The following is a 21,214-nucleotide window of genomic DNA, read 5'->3' as shown; positions in this document are numbered from 1 at the left end:
ATGATAGTCACAGAGAGAGAGAGAGAGAGAGAGAGAGAGGCAGAGACATAGGCAGAGGGAGAAGCAGGCTCCATGCACCGGGAGCCCGACGTGGGATTCGATCCCGGGTCTCCAGGATCGCGCCCTGGGCCAAAGGCAGGTGCCAAACCGCTGCGCCACCCAGGGATCCCTCAGTTGTATTTCTATACATTAAGAATGACTTATCTAAAAGAAAAAATTCCATTTACAATAGCACTGAAAACAATAAAATGCTTAGGAATAAATTTAAGGACATGAAAGACATGTACACCAAAAACTGTAAGACATTGAAAGAAATTAAAGAAGGTGCAGAAACGAATGGAGAGATATCTTGTGTTTCTGGATTAGAAGAATTAATAGTTGTTTAAATCTCCACACTATGCAAAGCAATCCACAAACTCAATACAATCCTTATCAAAATTCCAATGGCATTTTTCACAGAAATAGAAAAAAAAAAATCCTAAAATTTGCATGGAACCACAAAAACCCCAAATAGCCAAAGCAATCTTGAGAAAGAAGAACAGAGCTGGAGGCATCACACTTCCTGATTTCAAACTATCATTGCAAAGCTAGAGTAATCAAAACTATATGGTACGGGCATAAAGAGAGACACATAAGCCAATGGAACAGAATAGAGCCCAGAAATAAACTCATTCATATATAGTCAACGGTGTTTGACAAGAGTGCCGTGAATAAGCAATAGGGAAAGGACAGTCCCTTCAATAAATGGTGCTGGGAAAAATAGGTGTCCATGCAAAAGAATGAGACAGGATCCCCATTTTATAGAACTCACAACAGTGAACTTAAAATGATTAAAGACTTATAAGACCTGGGACTGTATAACTCCTAGAAGTAAACAAAGGAAAAAAAGTGCCTTAACATTAGTCTTGGCAATGATTTTTTGGATCAGACACCAGAAACACAGTCAACAAAAGCAAAAACAAACAAGTGGAACTATAGCAAGCCAAAAAGTTTCTACACAGCAAAAGAAATAATCAACAAAATGAAAAGGCAACCTATGAAAAGGGAGAAGATATTTACAAATTGTCTTAGTCCACTCGGGCTGCTATAACAGAATACCAGAGCCCAGGTAGCTTATAAACAACAGAAACCTAATTCTCATAATTATGGAGACTAAAAAGTTCAAGATCAGGGCACCACAGATTCCATGTAGTGGCTGGTGAAGGCTCTTTTTGGTTCATAGCCAGTATCTTCTGTGTCCTCACATGGTAGAGGGAGGCTAGCAAGTTCTCTGGAGCCTTTTTTTTTTATAAAAGCAGTAATCCCATTCATAGGGTTCTTATGACCTAATCACCTTCCAAAGGCCCTCCCTCTTAATACATGACATGGCCTCTTAATATGGACCAGGATACCAACATATAAATTCTAGGGGACACAAACATTCAGACCACAGTGCAAACCATGTATCTGATAAGGGGTTAATACTTAAAATATATAAGGAACTCCTACAACTCAAAAGCAAAAAAATAAACAATCCAATTAAAACATGGGCAAATGACTGGAGTAGACATTTTTCCAAAAAGGATATACAAATGCCAGTAGATATATGAGAAGATGCTCAACATCACTAATCATGAGGGAAATGCAAAGCAAAAACCACAATGAGATATCACCTGTTAGGATGGTTATCATCAAAAAGAGATAATAACTTGGGGAGGGTGTGGAGAAAAGGAACTCTTGTACATTCCCACTATAAGGCAGGAATGTAAATTAGTATGGCCATTATAGAAAACAGTTATGGAATTTCCTGAAAAAGTTAATAGGGGCACCTGGGTAGCTTAGTCAGTTGAGCATCTGTTTTAGGCTCAAGTCATGATGCCATGGTCCTGGGATTGAGCCTTGCATTGGGCTCCTTGCTCGGTGGGGAAGCTGCTCCTCCCTCTCCCTCTGTCCTGCTTTCTCTTTCAAATAAATAAAATCTTTAGAAAAATTAAAAATAGAACCATAATAAGATCTAGGATCTAGCAATCCCACTTCTGAATTGAGGGAAATGAAATCAGGATCTCAAAGAGACATGTGCACTCCCATATTCACTGAGTATTATTCACAATAGCCAAGATTTGAAAACCACAATGTCCATAGATGGATGAGCAGATTTTAATAACATGACACATACATAAGAAACATGGCACAATGGAATGTTATTCAGCCATAAAAAAGGAAATCCTGCCATTTGTGACAACATGGATGAACCTAAAGGATATTGTGCTTAGTGAAATAACCCAGAGAAAGACAAATACTGTATAATCTCATCTATATGTGGAATCTTAAAAAAAAAAAAAAAAAGGAACTCATAGAAACAGAATAGAAGGGTGGTTACCAGGAGCTGGGGGAAGGGGATGATGTTGGTCAAAGAGTACAAACATTCAGTAACAAGATGAGTAAGTACTGGAGGGCTAGTCTACAGTATTGTAACTATGATTAATAGCATTGTACTGTATACTTGATATTTGCAAAGAGATCTTAAGCATTCCCACCACATACACAAACACATACTCCTAATAAATGATAGCCATGCGAGGTGATGGATGTGTTAATTAACTTGATTGTGGTAGTCATTCACAATGTATATCAAATCACCACGTTGTAGATTTTAACTATACACAATTACACCTCAAAAAGTTGAGGGGAGAATAGTCTGATGAATTTGGAGCCAAGTTCCAGGGTAACTGGTCTGATAATATATGTAAAATGGATTAAGGGAAAGAGTAGATGTGGGCAGATACACGAGGAGATATTGTGGAAGCCCAGGTAAGCAGTGATGGAAGTATGGAAGACACCAGTGGTTCCGGTGCAATGCAACATTCAGCCTCTCCTTTTCCTAACAGCGCCCTTATCTTGTTTGGAGCAGCAGTTAGGAGTGGCTGTGTGACAGTCCAGAGAATGAGATGTCAGCAGAAGTTGCTAGGTGGGGCTCTTGGATAAACCCTTTAAAAACAGGAAAGACATGGTGAGATTGGCTGTTCAGTCTTTTACCCTTTGTCCTTCCCCTTCTTCCTGCCTGGACTACAGATGCAATGCTGGAGATGGAACATTCACTTTGTGGGAAAGAGTGAAAAGTAGAAGGACAAAAACTACTTGCTATGGATATCTGAGGAGAGAGAGAGAGAGAAAAAAAAAAAATCAAGTCTCTATTGGCATTGCAGAGCCACCATACCAGCTCTAGACTGCTTCCCTCCAGATGTTGTATTCTAGGAGGAACATAAAACTCCACTGGGTTAAGCTAATATAAATCTGTTTTTGTTGTTATTATGTGCAGAAAATGCAACTCCTAACTGATTGAGTGCTTTAAATTAGGAAATGGTGGGGAGAATGAGAAGTCAGAGGCAAGATATATTATAGAATAAAAGAATTTAACATATTGAATATGGTGCAAAATAAAAGAGGTCAAAGGTACCTCCAAGGTTTCAAACTAAGTTAGATGGAACACTGATGTGATTAAGAGAAAGTGGGCAATTAACATTTAGTGCTTGCCTTCTGTGTGCCAGACACTATACTGGTGCTTTACATATGTTATCACAACTCATTGTTATCACCACTTTGAGACAGAAAGGAAGAAAGAAGGAAAAGCAGTGTGCTAGAAAGTTGAAAATGATAATGGCCTCATTTTTTGTGTGTTGTACAAACTGAGGTACTGTGGCTCAGCTTGATGAGGACACTGAACAGGGCAACAGGAATCTAGGCCTAGAATCAGGAGAATGGTCAGGATGGAGAGCAATTTATTTAGACACTGTGCAATGACGTAAGATTGTCAAGAGAGTTTAGCAAAAGCAAATAAGAGGACCAAAAATAGTATCTTGAGAAACACCAATCTAGCAGACAAAAAGTAGCAAAAAGATACAAATAGGCTTCCAGAGATGTAGCAGGAGTATCAGAGACTCTGACTTTCCAGAACTCAAAAGATGGTTTCAAAAAAAGGGTGATAAAGACTTCCAGGGAAGATGATGGAATAGGAGGGTCCTAGGCTCACCTCAACCCATGGATACACCTAGATAATACCCATATTAATGTAAATAACCCCAAAGTGACCCAAAGAATGGCAGAACAGATCTCCACAGCTACATGTAGAAAAGAGGCCGCACTAAGAGGGTAGGAAGGGCAGAGATGTGGTTGGGAGCTAAAAAGACCCACGTGACTGTCCTTGGGAGGGAGGGACACCATCAATGTGGACAGAGAGAGGAGAAGACCCCACCCCAGGCAACCAGGCACAGGGGACTCACAGAGGGTTAGAGAATCCCCATAACATTTGGTTTTGAAAAACAGAGGGCCTAATAATCATTAGGGCTTTACTTTAAAGATCAGCAGCTTGGCTCTGGGAGAGCCAGGAGGGCAATAGGAAACTGAGTCCCTGCCCTTAAAGAGACAGCACAACAAACAGCCCCACTGAGATACAGCATAGAAGCAGCAGTTTGAAAAAACACCTGGGATATAAATGAGGGGGATTTGTTTACTAATCTCAGAATGTGCTAGAGGAGTAGGGATGTTTGAGAGACTTCCTTAAGAATAAAAGGGGAGGGGGGCCCCTGTGGCTCTGTCAGGTAAGTGACTGACTTCAGCTCATGCTTCAGTTCATGACATCATGAACTCAGGGTCTTGGAATCAGGCGCTGCATCGGTTCCAGGCTCAGTGAGGACTCTGCTTCTCCCTGTCCCTCTGACTCCCTATCTCCGCTCATGCCATCCCCCTTCAAATAAATAAGTAAAATCTTAAAAAAAAAAAAAAAAGAGAGAGAGAAGGCACCATTCTCCTCCCCATACTCCCCATAACCCCACCCAAAATAAAAGGACACCTGTGGGAACCAGGGCAGCACGAGCACTCTCCAACTAGTTTGCTAACAGTGCACCAGATCTGTGGGTTCTCCTGCAGAAATCACCTTTCCAGCCCAGGCGGGGCAGGAGTTTTAAGCCCCAACCCCTTTACACAGAGGACCAGCATGGACTTGCTGGCACAGTACAACCTGTCCCCTCCAACCTGACCTTGGCAGGAGTTCATCCAAAGTTGTGGCACAAGCCTGGCAAGGTGCAAGCAGCCCTAAGAGTTCTCTCCCAGCACCACTCCAAAGTGACTTCTCCTGCTCCAGGGAGAGGAGAAAATAACCACACACACCATTTGCACTATGATCCCAGCAGTGGGCTGGGGGCAGACATCTGGTCTGACTATAGGTCCTGCCCATCAGTGAAAGTTTCTCAGTGTACAACACAGGAAGAGTGCCCTGTAGTTTAGGGTTACTGAATCTTTGGCAAACACCTCATCTGACTCAACTCAAGCCCAAGGTGGCCCCAGACTGGCCCACCACAGGGACCAAACATTGTATGCAACAGGCAAAGAGAACCACTGCAGACAAATGGACTGAAGAAACAGAGTTAGAATGAGGAGACTGAAGAATATGTTCCAAATGAAAAAGCAAGATAAAAAATCACAGCAGGAGAGCTAAAGGAAACAGATAGGTAATATGCCTGACAGAGAATTTAAAATAATGCTCATAAAAATATTTGCTGTACTTGAGTGGATGACCTCAGTGAGACCCTCAACAAAGAAATAGAAAACATAAAAAAGAACCAATTACGGATGCAGAACTCAGTACCTAAAATTAAATATGTATGTTTATATAATACTTCCATATTTATATATTAATATTATATATATTTCATACACTAGAAGGAATAAATACTAGACTGAACAAGCAGAACAGATGAGCAATCTGGAAGAGACAGTTATGGAGCACAATCAAGCCAAACAGGAGAGAGAAAAAATAATAAAAAATGAAACTAGATTAAGGAACAGAACACCATCAAGTGTAATAATGTTCACATTATAGGGATCCCAGAAGGAGAAGAGAGAGAAAACATGGCAGAAAATGTATTTGAAGAAATAGCTGAAAACTTCCTGAATTTGGGGAAGGAAACAAATCCAGATTCAGGAAGCATGGAAAGCCTCCAACAAAATCAACCTAAGGAGTCCACACCAAGGCACATAGCAATTAAAATGGCAAAAAGTAAAATAAAAAAAATAAAAAATAATAAAATAAAATGGCAAAACGTAATAGAGAAAAATCTTAAAAACAGCAAGAGAAAAGAAAACAGTTATATACAAAGGAATCCCTATTAAGCTATCAGTTAATTTTTTAGCAGCAATTTTGAAGGCCAGAAAAATATTCAAATTGCCAAAAGGAAAAAACCCTGCAGTCAAGAATATTCTATGCAGCAAGGCTATCATTCAGAATATATAGATAAAAAAATTTTCAGACAAACAAAAGTTAGTAAAATTCATCACCACTAAACCAGCCCTGCAAGAAATGTTAAAGGGTACTCTGAATGGAAATTAAAGACTGTAAGTAGGATTAAGAAAAGTAGGAAGCACAAAAGCAGTAAAATTAAGTATATCTATAAAAATCAAAGAAAAAAAGGATGTAAAGTAGAATGCATCCCAACCTAAGTGAACATCAACTTAATATAGACTGCTACCTGCAGAAAATGGTATATACAATCTTAGCGGCAGTCACAAATCAAAAACTGGTAATAGATATGTAAGAAATGAAGAGAAATGAACCCAAGTATATCATTAAAGAAAGTCAGAAAACCATGAAGAGAGCAAGAAAGGAGCTAAAAAAAAAAATACAAAAACAATCATAAAACAAGTAACAAAATGGCAATAAGTACAATAATCACTTTGAATGTAAATGGACTATGCTCCAATCAAAAGACAGGTTGATGGAATGGATAAAAAAGCAAGACCCAGAGGTGCCTGGATGGCTCAGTCAGTTAAATGTCTGAGTCTGACTCTTGACCTTATCTCAGGTCTAGATCTCAAGGTTGTGAGTTCAGGCCCCACACTGAGCTCTATGGGTGGTGGGAAGCAAGATTTATCTATATTATATTGCCTATAAGAGACTCATTTCAGATCTAAAGACACATGCAGACTGAAAGGGAAGGAAGGGAAAAGCATTTATCATGCAAATGGCAGTGAAAAGAAAGCCAGGGTAAAAATACTTACCTCTGACAAAATACTTTATTTTTTTTATTTTAGAGAGAGAAAGAGAGAGAGAGAGTGTGTGTGTGTGTGTGTGTGTGTTCACACGTGTGTGAACAAGAAGAGATGCAGAGGGAGAGAGGAAGCAGACGCCTTGCTGAGTGGAGAGCCTGATGCAGGGCTTGATTTCATGACCCTGAGATCATGACCTGAGCCAAAACCAAGAGTTGGATGCTCAACAAACTGAGCCACCCAGGTGCCCCAGAAAAAAAAACTTTAAAACAAAGACTAACAGGAGATAAAGAAGGATACTATATAAAGGGAATAATCCAATAAGAAGGTATAACAATTGTTTGTTATTAGCTGCTTTTTGTTATGTTATGTTGGGGGCATAAATATTTACAAAAGAAGTACACAATAGTAAAGCAATGTAATAGTAAAGGACTTTAATACACTACTTACATCAATGGATAGATTATCCAAAGTCAAGAAATAGTGGCTTTGAATGACACACTGGCCTACCAGATGGACTGAAGAGAAATATTCAGAACATTCCATCCTAAACAGATTATACATTCTTTTCAAGTGCATATGGAATGTTCTCCAGATAGACTATATGGTAGGCCATGAAACAAGTGTTAGAAAATTCAAAAAGATTGAAGTCATACCATGCATCTTTTCTGACCACAACACTATAAAACTAGAAATCAACTAGAAGAAAAAAGAAACCTGAAAAGAATAAATACATGGAGGTTAAATAATATGATGCTATTAAACAATGAATGGGTCAACCAAGAAATCAAAGAGGAAATAAATATGTAGAGATGAAAATACACTGGTTCAAAATCTTTGGGATGCAGTAAAAGCAGTTCCAAGAAAAGTTCATAGCAATACAGACTTACTTCAAGAAGTAAAAGAAATCTCAAACAAATTAACCTTAAATCTAAAGGAGCCAGAAAAAGAACGAACAAAACTCGAAACCAGTTAAAGGAAATAATAAAGATTATAGAAGAAAACCAAAATAGCAACTAAAAAACAGAACAGTATAATGAAACCATGAGCTGGTTCTTTGAAAAGATCAACAAAATTGATAAACATTTACAGACTCATTAAAAAAAAAAAAAAAGGCTCAAATAAATAAAATGAGAAATGAAAGAGGAGAGAGAGAATGGACACCACAGAAATTCAAAGGATTGTAAAGGCATAGCATTTATTATAATATTCTAACAAATTAGATAACCTAGAAGAAACCAATTCCTAGAAACTTATGAGCTCTCAAAACAATCAGGAATAAAAATTTGAACAGACTGATCGCCAGCAATAAAATTGAATCAGTAACCAAAAGCCCTCAACAAAGAAAAGTCCAGGACCAAATGGCTTCACAGGTGAATTCTACCAAACTTTTTTTTTTTTTTTTAAGTGAGGGGAAAGTAGGGGCAGAGGGAAAGGAAGAGAGAAAATCTTAAGCAGGCTCCACACTCAGCCCCATTGACATGGGGCTCAATTTCACAACCCTGAGATGATTACCTAAGCTGAAATCAAAAGTTGGACACTTAACTGACTGAGCCACCCAGTTGCCCCAATTCTACCAAACATTTAAAGACTTCTCAAACTATTCCAAAAAGTAGAAGAGGAAGGAATGCTTCTAAATTCATTCTATGAGGCCAGCATTACCCAGATACCAAAATCATTACAAAAAAAAGAGAACTACAGGCCAGTATCTCTGATGAGCATAGATGCAAAATTCCTCAACAAAATATTAGAAAACTCAATCCAACAATATATTTTAAAAAATCATTACCCGCAATCAATTTGAATTTATTCCCAGGATGCAAGGGGTGGTTCAATATTCACAAATCAACGTGATACATCACATCACTAAGAGAAAAGATAAAACCCATAGGATCATTTCAGTAGATTCAGCAAAAACATTTGACAAAGTACATCTATGCATGATAAAAATCCTCAACAAAGTAGGTTTAGAGGGAACATACTTCAACAAAATAAAGGCCATTTATGAAAAATCCACAGCTAATATACTCAGTGGTGAAAAACAGAGCTTTTCCCCTAAGATCAAGAATAAGACAGGGATGTCCACCCTCACCACTTTTATTTAACATAGTACTGGAAGTCCTAGCCATAGCAGATAGACAAGAGAAAGGAATAAAAGGCATCCAAATTGGTAAGGAAGAAGTAAAACTGTCACATTTGCCATCACATGCTATTTATAGAAAACTCTAAAGACTCCATTAAAAACTACTAGAATAGATACAGAATTCAGTTTAAAAAAAGTCACTGGATACAAAAAAATCAACAGAAATTTGTTGCATTTCTATGCATTAATAATGAAGTAGTAGAAAGATAAATTAATAGCCCCATTTACAATTGTACCAAAAATAATAAAATACCTAGGAATAAACCTAACCAAGGAGATGAACAGTCTGTGCTCTGAAAACTATGAAACACTGAGGAAAGAAACTGAAGATCACACAAATGGAAAGATATTCTATGCTCATGGATTGGGAGAATAAATAGTGTTAAAATGTCCATACTACCCAAAGCAATCTACAGATTTAATGTAATCCATATCAAAATACCAACCACATTTTTTGCAGAACTAGAATAATCCTATAATCTGTATGGAAACACAAAATACCCCAGATAGCCAAAGCAATCCTGAAAAAGAACAAAATTGGAGCTATCACAATCCCAGATTTCAAGATATACCATAAAGCTGTAGTAATCAAAAGTTTGGTACCAGCACAAGAGTAGACATATAGGTAATGGAACAGAATAGAGAGCCCTGAAATAAACCCACAATTATCTGGTCAATTAATCCTTGACAAAGCGGACAAGAATATGCAATGAGAAAAAGACAGTCTCTTCAATAAGTGGTGTTGGGAACACTGGACAGTTACATGCAAAAAAGAAAAACTCAAAATGTATAAAAGACCTAAATATGGGACCTGAAACCACAGGCAGTAATTTTTGTGGGATCAGCTGTAGCAACATTTTTCTAGAAAGTTCTCCTGAAGCAAGGAAAACCGAAGCAAAAATAAACTACTGGGAATACATCAAAGTATAAAAGCTTCTGAACAATAAAGAAAACAATCAGCAAAACCAGAAGACAACCTACTGAAGAGAGAAGAATTAGTAAATGCCATGTCCTATAAAGGGTTAGTATCTAAAATATATAAACTTATAGAACACAAAAAAAGCAAATAATCCAGTTAAAAATGTGAAGATATGAACAGATAACGTTTCCAAAGACATCCAGATGGCCAACAGATACATGAAAAGATGCTCAACATCACTTAGAGAAACGCTATTCAAAACTACAATGGGCTATCACCTCGCACCTGTCAGAATGGCTAAAAAACAAAACAAAAACAAAAACAAAAAAACAAAGAAACAAGTGTTGGCAAGGATGAAGAAAAAAAGGAACCCTCCTGCATTGTAGGTGGGAATGCAAACTGGTATAGCTACTGTGGAGGTCATACAGTATGGAGGTTTCTCAAATATTAAATAGAATTACCATAGTAATTACCCAAAGAATATGAAAACACCAATTTGAAAAGATGTACCCCTATGTTTATTACAGCATTATTTATAATAGCCAATTCATAGAAACAACCCAAGTATCCATCAATAGATGAATGGATAAAGAAGGTGTGGCATACACATTCTCTCTCTCTCTTCCTCTCACGTGCATACACACACACACACACACACACACACACACAGGAATATACTCAGCTATAAAAAAAGAATGAAATCTTGCCATTTGCAACAACAGAGAGAGCTAGAGAGTATAAGGCTAAGTGAAATTAGTCAGAGGAAGACAAATACCATTTGATTTCACTTATACATGGAATCTAAGAAACAAATGAACAAAAAGAAATTTAAAAAGACTTTTAAATTTAGACAACAGACTGGTTACCAGAGCAGAGGAGCATGGGGGATGGGTAGAACAGGTGAAGGGGATTAAGAGTACCTTGTGGTGATGAACACTGAGAAATGTATAGAATAGTTGCATATACCACACACCCGATACTAATGTAATGCTCTATGTTAAAATTTTTTTTAAAAAAAGAAAAGAAAGTAATGGAATCTAAAAAGTTGGAATTTAAAGAGTGACTTACATGTAGATCAAAAAAGACTAAACATTAAACCAGGGACTTGGCAAACTACAACAGCTCAAAACCAACGTGCTGCCTATTCTAAATAAAATTTAGTTGGCATTCAGCCCAACCCTCATTTACACATTGTCTATGACCACTTTCACCCTGTAAGGGCACAAGTGAGTGGTTCCAACAGAGACGGTATGGCCCACAAAGCCTAAACTATTTACTACCTATCTCTTCACTAAATATATTTGCCATCCCCTGTCTTACACTACAAGCTCCCTCTTCTCTCATATACTTGCCTGAGCGTTTATAAAGATCTGGCACAAGGTGCAAGCTCACGTATCTGTTGAGGTAATGAATGAATGATAAGAGACCATTAGATTTGGAAGGAATTGATGACCTTTAAGAAAGCAACTTTTGAAGCATGGATTCTAAAGGAGACAGAAAGGAGGTGGTTATAGATCCAAAACAGAATTAAATTTGGAGAAATGGGATCTACTTATCTTTGACAAGAAGGTAAAGAAAAGAGGAGTAACAGTTTGGAAACTTTCTAAGGTGAAGAGTGAGAAAATTGAAGGAACTTACTACCTTGGATCATTTGGTCTTATATTTGAGACCAACAGCAAATTGAATATGGAAGGGCTTGGGGCATAAAGAAGATAGAAAAAAGACTATTGGGGAATGCCTATATGGGAAAAGTGGCTAAAAGTGGAAAATCATGAAAAAGCTCACTAAGCAGGGGAGGAGGGTCCTCTCAAAAATGAAGAGCACAAGTGGGATGCTAATTAAGTGATAACATATGAACACGTGGAGATTTCACATGGAGGGGTGGATTTATGAGCATTTTTAAAGTAAGTCTGAGTTCCATATACTACAACGAGGACCAAAAACCCAATAAGAACTTCAGATAAAGTCAATGCTCAATTACCCGTGCACTTTTTAATTTTCTGGCTCAGAGAAAGAAAATGGCTAGCTGCAAATATTATCCTCCTGTGACTGACACTTGACATAAGTACTCAGGTCTGACAGGTACTTGAGATCCCCTTTCATTATTCTTAGCAATGATTAGTCAAATAAATGATCTGTATCTCCTTAGAGTGGGTTCTTTACCAGATGGGAGGAGTTAGGATCCAAAGACAGAATGGCTAGAAGACATGGAAGGGGCGGCACAAGGGTTCATATCACCTTCAAGCACTTTCTGTCACTTATTGGTCTAACCCATCACAGAAGAAGAGAGGGAGGATGAGATGAGGGTGAAAGTAAGGATAGCAATGGAACTCAACCTAGAACTTGAATTTCTCTTTACTTTTATTGGCATTTTATACTAAGTGCCACACACTATCTTTTCCTCATTAGAAAATCAGAACGAAAAGGGAGAGAGATTCTACGGGTAGTGTGCCAAAGCAAGAAGCTTCCCAGTGTTGCTGGTATTTGCACAGACATGGGGAAATTACAGAAGAAACTTTGGAGAAGCACCTGAATTAGATATAGGACCATGAGTCTCCCCGTGGCCCCGAATGCTGTGCAGTCACTAACACATGCTTCTCTAGTCCATGCAATTCCCAATTTCCTAGACAGCTGCCATATATCATTAGGCCTGTGGCATTTGTTTCACATTTTTTTAATATGTCTGGAAGTAGGAGGAGTTTTTTAATTGATGATGAATGTCAATTATAATTGTTTCTTAGTAGATAAGTTATGCATTTATTTTTCATTTTTATATCTGGTTGATATGTAGTCAATAGAATGGTACAATTCACAACTCCTCCTCTCTCCTGAAATCTCCCATCCTTATTCTCCCTATGGCACTGCTACTCTGAAAAGGACACGCTTGGTAAGATCCATCATCCATATCCACCCACCTCCCAGGAGCTACACCCACACACTCCACCTTCCTGCTTCCTGCTTGTTGCCATAGGTCAAGGGTTTTTTTTTTTTTTTTTAGGTCAAGGTTTCAAAGAGTGATTCCAGGACCCCCCAGAGGCTCCTGAGATCCATTTGGGGTGAGGTCAAACCTATTCTCATAATAACGCTAAACCAGTATTTGCTTTTTAACCTTTGTTTTCTCACAAATGCACAATGGAGTTTTCCAAAGGTTACATGATGAATGAGATCCAGCAATCTGAATACAGAGGCAGATGAAAATCCAGCTGTCTTCTGTTAATAAAGTCAGACCTTAACGTGACTTGCAGAAATGTAAAACAAGGCCATTCTTCTATTTTTTTTTGGGGGGGGGTGTTTGGAAAATAGTTATTTTTTATAAAATACTTGTGTTAACACGAAAGGAGTTTATTATTTTTAAAAACTGATATTTTTTAAATTTCTCAAATATAATTTTCAACATGGTAAATATCAATAGATATAAAACCACACAAAGACTCACTGTGGTCCTCATTAATTTTTAGGAGTATATAGGTGCTCTGAGACCAAAAAGTTTGAGAATTGCCAGAAATGAATGCTTGGTGTTTCTATCTTAAAGCCCATTCCTCCACCAGGTATGGAGTCCCATCCTTTCACACATTTGTTGGTTTCCCTCACTGCAAAATCATTCCCATTTATGTATAAGCATGCTGTTTTTTATTTTTATCTTAAAAATAAAAACTTCTACTCCTCTGTCAACTACCACCCATGTCTCTTCCCCTTTGCACCAAACTTCCTCAAAAGAGTTGTCTATAACCCTGGTCTCAATTCCTCTCCTCCCACTCATTCTTTTTTTTTTTTTTAATTTTATTTCAATATTATTGACACATGATGTTTGTTTCAGGTGCACAACATGGTGATTCAACAAGTTTATTCCTTATGTTGTGCTCACACAGGTAGCTGCCATCCTTCCACTCTCTCTTAAATCCTCTCCCAGGGGCAGCCCAGTGGCTCAGCGGTTTAGCACCGCCTTCAGCCTGGGACCTGATCCTGGAGACCCAGCATTGAGTCCCATGTTGGGCTCCCTTCATGGAGCTTCTCCCTCTGCCTGTGTTTCTGCCTCTCTCTGTGTGTCTCTCATGAATAAATACAATCTTTAAATAAACAAATAAATAAATAATCCCCTCCCATCAGGTTTTCCTGCCCTTCCCATTCCACTGAAATGGGGGGGATCCCACCTGGATCCCCCCACATTGCTAAATCCCCATTTGACACAATGAATCATTCCTTGATATACAGGCAGCTGTCCCTCTGCAAGGCTCTGATGAGTGTGATTTTCAGTTAACACTGTTTAGTTAAATAACCCAGTTCTTCAACAACAAGGTTCAAATTTCAGTTACCACAGTTTGTGAACAGTGAGGAACTGCACAAAGCACAAACTCACTGTTGGCTGGTCGGTGTACGGATCAACACAAAAACAACACGTGCACATCGATTGGTGACAATCAGCTCATGTTTTTCAAAGTCTGTCAGTGACTGGCCACTTGGCAAAAATGTGTATCAGTGAAAAAGAAATTGGCAAAAAAAAAAAAAAAAAAGTGAAAGTGAAGCAAAGACACAAAAAGTGCTAGCACTGGAAGTAAAATATCGCCTCTAACATAATGGAGGTATAGCAGTAGCTGATGGGTGCCATGGTCCCCACTGCCAGTGGGATTCCCAGGGCAGCGCACAGCTAGGGGAAAGGTGACTTAAGGCCTGCATGAGGACAGAGGGTGCATGGAAAGGACAAGCAGCTCTCAGGTGCAGTGAGAAACTTCCCATTGATAGAACTCTTGGAGGCACTTCATGGTTATTAAAGGAACAGGAGGAGGTATTTCACAACATGGAGAGCAAAAATAATAAAATGGTGAAAGTTGATCCAAAATTAGAAAGGAATAGGTCAATTTGCCAACGCATAGGAAAGATATTTGCTCTGGTTATGTGACAAGAACGAGGCAAGTACTGTTCAACCTTGTCTCAGCAAGTTGTCCCCCCCCCTTCCCCCAAAGAAGTAAAGCACTTTGATTCTTAATGTTGCCAATGTTTTATTTTTAGATTTATCTTAGAGCAAGAGCACACACATGTGCAGGCATGCGAGTGGGGGCAGGGGCAGAGGGAGAGACTCTCAAGCTGACTCCCTGCTGGAGTGTGGAGCCTGATGAGGGGCTGGATCTCATGACCCTGAGATCATTACCTGATCCAAAACTCAAGAGTCATACACTTAACTGACTGAGCCACTCGGGGGTCCTGCCTTTGTTTTAAATTACGGTGTACCAAATAAAAATTGGTTTTACTATTTTTTTCACTTCTTACACGTATATAACCATGGAGTTTTTCACGTTTTGACAGAAAATTTTAAAGGTCACAGAATAGTTAACTTTACCATTGATTATTAAGATTGGTTTTCCTGGTTGTTTTCAGAGTTCCGAGCTCCATGCAAAGGGAGAATGGCCTACATTTCCTTGATCTGACTTCAGGGCACCACACCCACTTGATTTTCATCCGGCCTCACTAGCTGACTTCCGGGTCTCCATTCTCAATGCTCACTGTTGGGGGACATGAGAGCCCAGTCCTTGGAGCTATTCTCTTTATTTGCACTGCTCCCTTAGCCAGCCCTGTGGCTTAAAACATCATCTGCTTGTGTCAACAACTTCCACATTTACATCTCCAGCCCAGACCTCTTGCCTAAAACCCAGGTTTATATATCCAATGGCCAGTTGATATCTTCACCTGGATATCCAATAGATACCTTAAATCTAGTGTATCTATTAGAAGATGGAGAGTCAGTAAAACATCCTCTATAACGGAAAGGCACTTTAAGACTGAAACACAAAGCAAGCGATTCCATACCATTTGTGCAGTTTCTTTCAGGGTAACTTATGGGAGAATCGAGTAGACTGATCCAGACAGGATGGTCCTGGCCACACACAGCTATTCTCTGCCCAGTCAGGACTTCAATCCCCAGCTTTTATGGAGCAAGGAGCGTGGTGGTGAGGTCACAGGGTAGTTATCTAAAGTGGTGCCATTTGTGCACCAAAGGATCTCTACTAGTTACCTAAAGTGGGGCCTTCTGTGCACCAGCCATCTCTACTAATTACCTAAAGTGGGGCCCTCTGTGCACCACTTTGGGGAGGATCAGAATAAGCCTTATTGCAATCCCATCAGGGCAGACATTAGCCTCCCCAGGGCCAGGAACACATAGCCTCGAGGAGGGACACTGTGTGAGAATGAACAAGATGGAGGGCCTAAGATGGAATCACTGTGGTCAGCACTCCTACAATAACCAAAGCCCAAATCCTTCCCCCAACCAAAATAACCCTCCTCTACCCACAGTACACAACTTCCCCATCTCAGCTGATGGCAACCCCTTCCTTCCAGTTGATCAGGCCAAAAATCTTGGAATCATTCTTAATTACTGCCTTATAGCCTCTGTATAATCTGTCTGAAATCCTACAGGCTCTACCTGCAAAATTCATCCAGAATCAGACCACTTTTCCCCACGTTCACTGAGGCACCTGGTCCACACACCCTCATCTCTTGCCTGGATTTCTATAACATGGTCCTAACTCGTTTGCCTCCTGATCTAGCCTCAGCACAGCAGCCATGGGAGTTCTTTTAAAACACATGTCAAATCTTGCCATTCTTCTGAGAAACCCCCCCCCCCCGCTCACCCCCTGCCCTGTGGCTCTCATTTTACAAAGAAAAGTCAACATATTTCCAAAGACCCAGTGGGTCCTACCTCATCCAGCCCCTTCTTATGGTGCTATGTTCTAACCCCATCTCCTCCTCTTCCACTCACATCCTCAGTCTCAGTCTCGCTGTTCTCACCAGCCTGCTTCTTCCCAATACTCTAGGCAGGCTGGGCCTTCGCACTCACCAGGCCCTCTTCCTGAGAAACTCCTTTTCTTTCAAGTGTTTGCTCACGGACACCTTCTCAAGGTGTACCTGGCTCCCCAGATCAACTACAGCCCACCATCACCCTCCAGAAATTCTTATCACTCTTATTGTTCTCCATTTTTCCATTGCACTCATCCCCTAAGGTACTGTATGATTTACTTGTGTTGTTTATTTGTTGCCTCTCTCTCCTGTTGCTTAGAAGGCAAACTCCATGACAGCAGAAACTTTTTGTCTATTCTGTTGACTGGCAAAAGCCCAAGGGCCTGCTGATAGTATCTGATACATACCAGGCATTCAATAATTATTTGCTAAATAAATGATGTTACTATAATGGACCCAGAGAACCTTCCTTGTATGTCTGATAACTCCCATCTGGTGAGGGAAATCTGAAAATCTAAAATGTGATTACCCATTCATCTTATCCAAAACTATCTCCTAAATGTCTTACATGTGCCAAAGTCAAATTGGACCTTAGAGAGTCAAACATACTTTTCCAATTCTGGTGCAGGAGCTTCTTGCTTTTGAATCCGGTTCCGAATAGACAAGAGTGCTTCTGGCGAATACTGGGCAGCATTGTTCTCCATGTACTTCAGAACATAGTCGTCTGTATCAAGGATGATGAACCGGTGGCCAAACACTGGGGAGAGGGTGGGAATACACTTAGCTTGATTATGATTTTAATCATGCAATTAGGGGTAAAATAATACTGATCCTCCAATGACAAGTTCACAGATAGGCATCTGTGACCTAGACGAATGAACTTCCAACAACTCTAAACTAATATGCAGTAGTCCACTCAGTGTTTAGGAAGCTTGAGGTTTCCATCTATAGCCCATGAATGTGACCAACTTACAATTTAGTTGATATGAAGGGGATCAAAATACTGTATCACACATACAAGAATACTGGCTTCATTTCAGGTGGAATGCAGCCTGATGGCCTCTTAAAAGAGTTAAATGAATTAAATTCCCACAAGGAAGCACCCATTCACCTGGTGGGTAGGAAAGGCTATGCTGTACTTAGACCTACCCTCAATCACAGCGCCAATGAAGAAGTCAGTTGGGCCATAGTAGATGGGATCTTCTGCTGTCGAGGATGGTTTAGCAACCTTAGTTCTGCCAAGGTACTTGCCACCGATGATGCCAGAATTTCGAACAGGAGGTTCAAAGATACTAATCATGTCACTGGCAAGAAAATAAGAGAAGACAAATCGGCGGTCTTTGTCTTCTGGGATGGGAGATTCCTAGAAAGGAGAAGAAAGGAAGCAAAAGGAAGGTACATGGTCTACTCAGATGTTCTAAATTTAAGAATCTATAGGACTAGGTAAAAATAGACACCTGGGTGGCTCAGCAGTTGAGCATCTGCCTTTGGCTCAAGGTGTGATCATGGTGTCCTGGGATCCAGTCCCACATCAGGCTGCTTCTCCCTCTGCCTGTCTCTGCCTCTCTCATGAATAAATAAATAAAACCTTTTTAAAAAAGGACTACGTATAAAATATAAACCAAATATACAAAATATAATGTAAGTGAACAGTATGGGGGTAGGGGAGGGGGGACTCTGTTGGCCTGGAAAGGACATGCCTCAACTAAAGGAGGCTGCCCCAACTCAACTCCTTGTCTGAATGTAAGCCCTATGTTGCTAGATCTTCCCATTTCTCACGGGAAGACAGAAATCCAGGTGTTGTATGTAAGTGATGAATCACTAAATTTTACACCTGAACCTATACTACACTGTATGTTAATTAAATGGAATTTAAACAAAAACTTGGAAAAAAAACCCCTGATTTTAAATGTTGAACTTAACTCTTTTAAAGTGCCATGTGGGCCAAAAACAAAACAAACAAACAAACAAACAAAAAACATGGGCAATATTCTGCCCACAGGCTGCCCATAGTTTGAGACCTCTTGGCTGACACGATCAACTTCATAGACACTAAGATGATTATGCAAAGTTTAGTTCTTCAAAGAAATCCATTTATATACATAATTTTAAAAAGAAAAGTTAAGAAAGGTTGGATGAGTAATATAATGTCATAGAGTTGAAATTGATTCTGAGATGCTACCTTGTAGATAAGACTGTTCCTACATCTAATCACTGAAGAGCGATCACATAACCCTAAGAAACCAATTCCAGGTTGAACAAGTCTAAATACAGACATGCTTATTCTTGACTAAAATTCTCTCAAATTGCAACTTCAGCACATATCTTTTCATTTACAACATGGAATTTCTTGTATGATAATTTCTCCTTTATCAAAGAAAGTCACTGGGTTTCCTCTTCACAAAATAATTTCCTATACCATTCCCAAATCCAATATTCTCCAAACTTTTTTGATTAGACACTCTAACAACACAAAAAAAAATTTAAACAAACATCCACAATGTAGTTAATAAAAATCAAATCACATCACCTCTTGGCTCTCAAACCCCAGAGGATTCCCATCACACTGAATAAAATACAAAGTTCTGAACACAGCCACAGGCAGGGCTGTATCAAGTGGGGGAGGTTTAATGATTTACCCTGGCAGGAGTACTTTAGGAGTATTTTAGAAGTTAAAAAAAAAATCTTTGTTTTTATTTAGAACCGAAGACTTAAAGTTGCATAAACAATATAGAATATTCGTATAGTCCTCACCAAACTTCCCCTGATATTAGCACCTTACATAACCACAGTACAATTATCAAACCCAGAGCAATGGTACAACAGTAATAGTAAATAGTAATGGCACAATACTGTTAAATAAATTGCAGTTCTTACTCAGATTTCACCTGTTTTTCACTTGTGTTCTTTTTCTGTCTCAGGATCCTATCCAAGATCTCACATTATATTTAGTTATTCTTTGACCTCCTCCAATCTGTTACAGTTCCTCACTCTGTCCTTATCTTTCATGACCTTGACACTTTTGAAGAGTAATGGTCAATTATTTTGTTGAACGTCCCTTGTGGATCTGATATTTGCATCTTTGGCAAAAATACCACAGACAAAATATCGTGTCTTTCTCAGAGCATACCAAGGAGGACACAGTATTGATGTATCTTACTATGGGTGATGTTGACCTTGGTCACATGGATAAGAAGATAAATCCTGGGTTTCTCTCTTTTAAAATTACCATCTTTCCCTTTGCAATTGATAAATATCTTGAGGAACACACCCTGAAACTATGAAAGTCCTGTTTCTTCTCAAAGGTTTTCCTGTATTTAGCAACACTGATGGATCTTCTCCACAATTCTTGCTGTGGTGTGTGCTTAATGGCAGTTTTTTATTGCCCTCTTCTGAAATTCTACTGTATGGAGGCATGGTCTCTTTGAGGATTAGTATTGTATTGCTAATATTTAGAATTACAGGCACACAGTGACAGTAAAAGGCAGATCAACTTTTGGGTTTATTTTTAAGTTGTCTGCAGGCTTGTTACCTACATCCCTTGTTGCCAGCACCATGGGTGACTACTCCCACCACTCTATCCCTCGGGCCTTGTTAGACCACTGGCTGCAAAGCTCTGAGCTGGTTCCTGATCTCGTCTTTGTTTCTGTCTTTCTACCCTCCATTCCCTGTCTATGACCTCTGCATGAAATGCAGTTTCCTCAGATATGCTGCTGGCTAGCCCCCTCGGACATTTTTTCTGGTCTCTACTCAGCTGTGCACTCTCCGCCCCCAGCATTTCTCTTATTTACCAGTATAAATGATCCCCTCCCCATCTTTTTCTCCTGCTTTACTTTTTACAACATGTTTACTACTTGTTCTTTGATGATATATTTACTCTTGACCAGAATAACCTCAACTGGAATGCAAGCTCCATGAGGCCGGAGATTTGCCTGCCTTGTTTTTCCATTGTACCCTCAATGCCCGGAACTATGCCAAGCCCAAAGTAGTTCTCTGATATTTGTTGAATGAATGAATGAATAATTCAATATATGTTCTGCATAAACATGTTCTGTGCCCTACAAAGCAGATATAAATATCAGGTGCTATAAAATAAATGTACTCATATAAATTATGAACAGAGGCTATACTGTTTTCTTCACATCCTGCATAGATTACATGCTGTCTGCAGGCTCCTTGGAAGGACAAGCCTGCTGCTGTGCAGACCACTGCTCAAGTGGCATTCTTGAGCTTTCCCAAGCCCCCTAGCTGGCACTTCACCCTGAGCCCCAGATACTTCACTAGCCATAGTTTCACTTGGGCCCCAACCCCCTGGCTGGGTTTAGCAGACTTTATTTCCTCATAACACGTACAGTGTCTGTCTGAACTCAAGAGGATTCCATTGAATTTGTCTCCGAGCATTT

At 39.4% G+C, this 21,214-nt stretch overlaps 1 protein-coding gene across 2 annotated transcripts in view; it reads right to left on the bottom strand.

Moving 5' to 3' along the window:
- The window catches only part of EFHC1 (EF-hand domain containing 1), a 63,509-nt gene that overhangs the window by 8,055 nt on the left and 34,240 nt on the right, over positions 1–21,214 (bottom strand). For both annotated transcript variants that reach the window (XM_025419020.3, XM_025419021.3), the window contains 2 exons: positions 17,961–18,174; positions 17,421–17,568 (listed from right to left, as the gene is read on the bottom strand). In XM_025419020.3, coding sequence (XP_025274805.1) covers positions 17,421–17,568; positions 17,961–18,174 — 362 coding nt within the window. The remainder of the gene's footprint in view (positions 1–17,420; positions 17,569–17,960; positions 18,175–21,214) is intronic.

Source organism: Canis lupus, chromosome 12, assembly GCF_003254725.2.
Source record: "Canis lupus dingo isolate Sandy chromosome 12, ASM325472v2, whole genome shotgun sequence".
Taxonomy (NCBI): domain Eukaryota; kingdom Metazoa; phylum Chordata; class Mammalia; order Carnivora; family Canidae; genus Canis; species Canis lupus.
The sequence above is the reverse complement of the archived record's forward strand: the minus strand, read 5'-3'. Positions and strand labels throughout refer to the sequence as shown.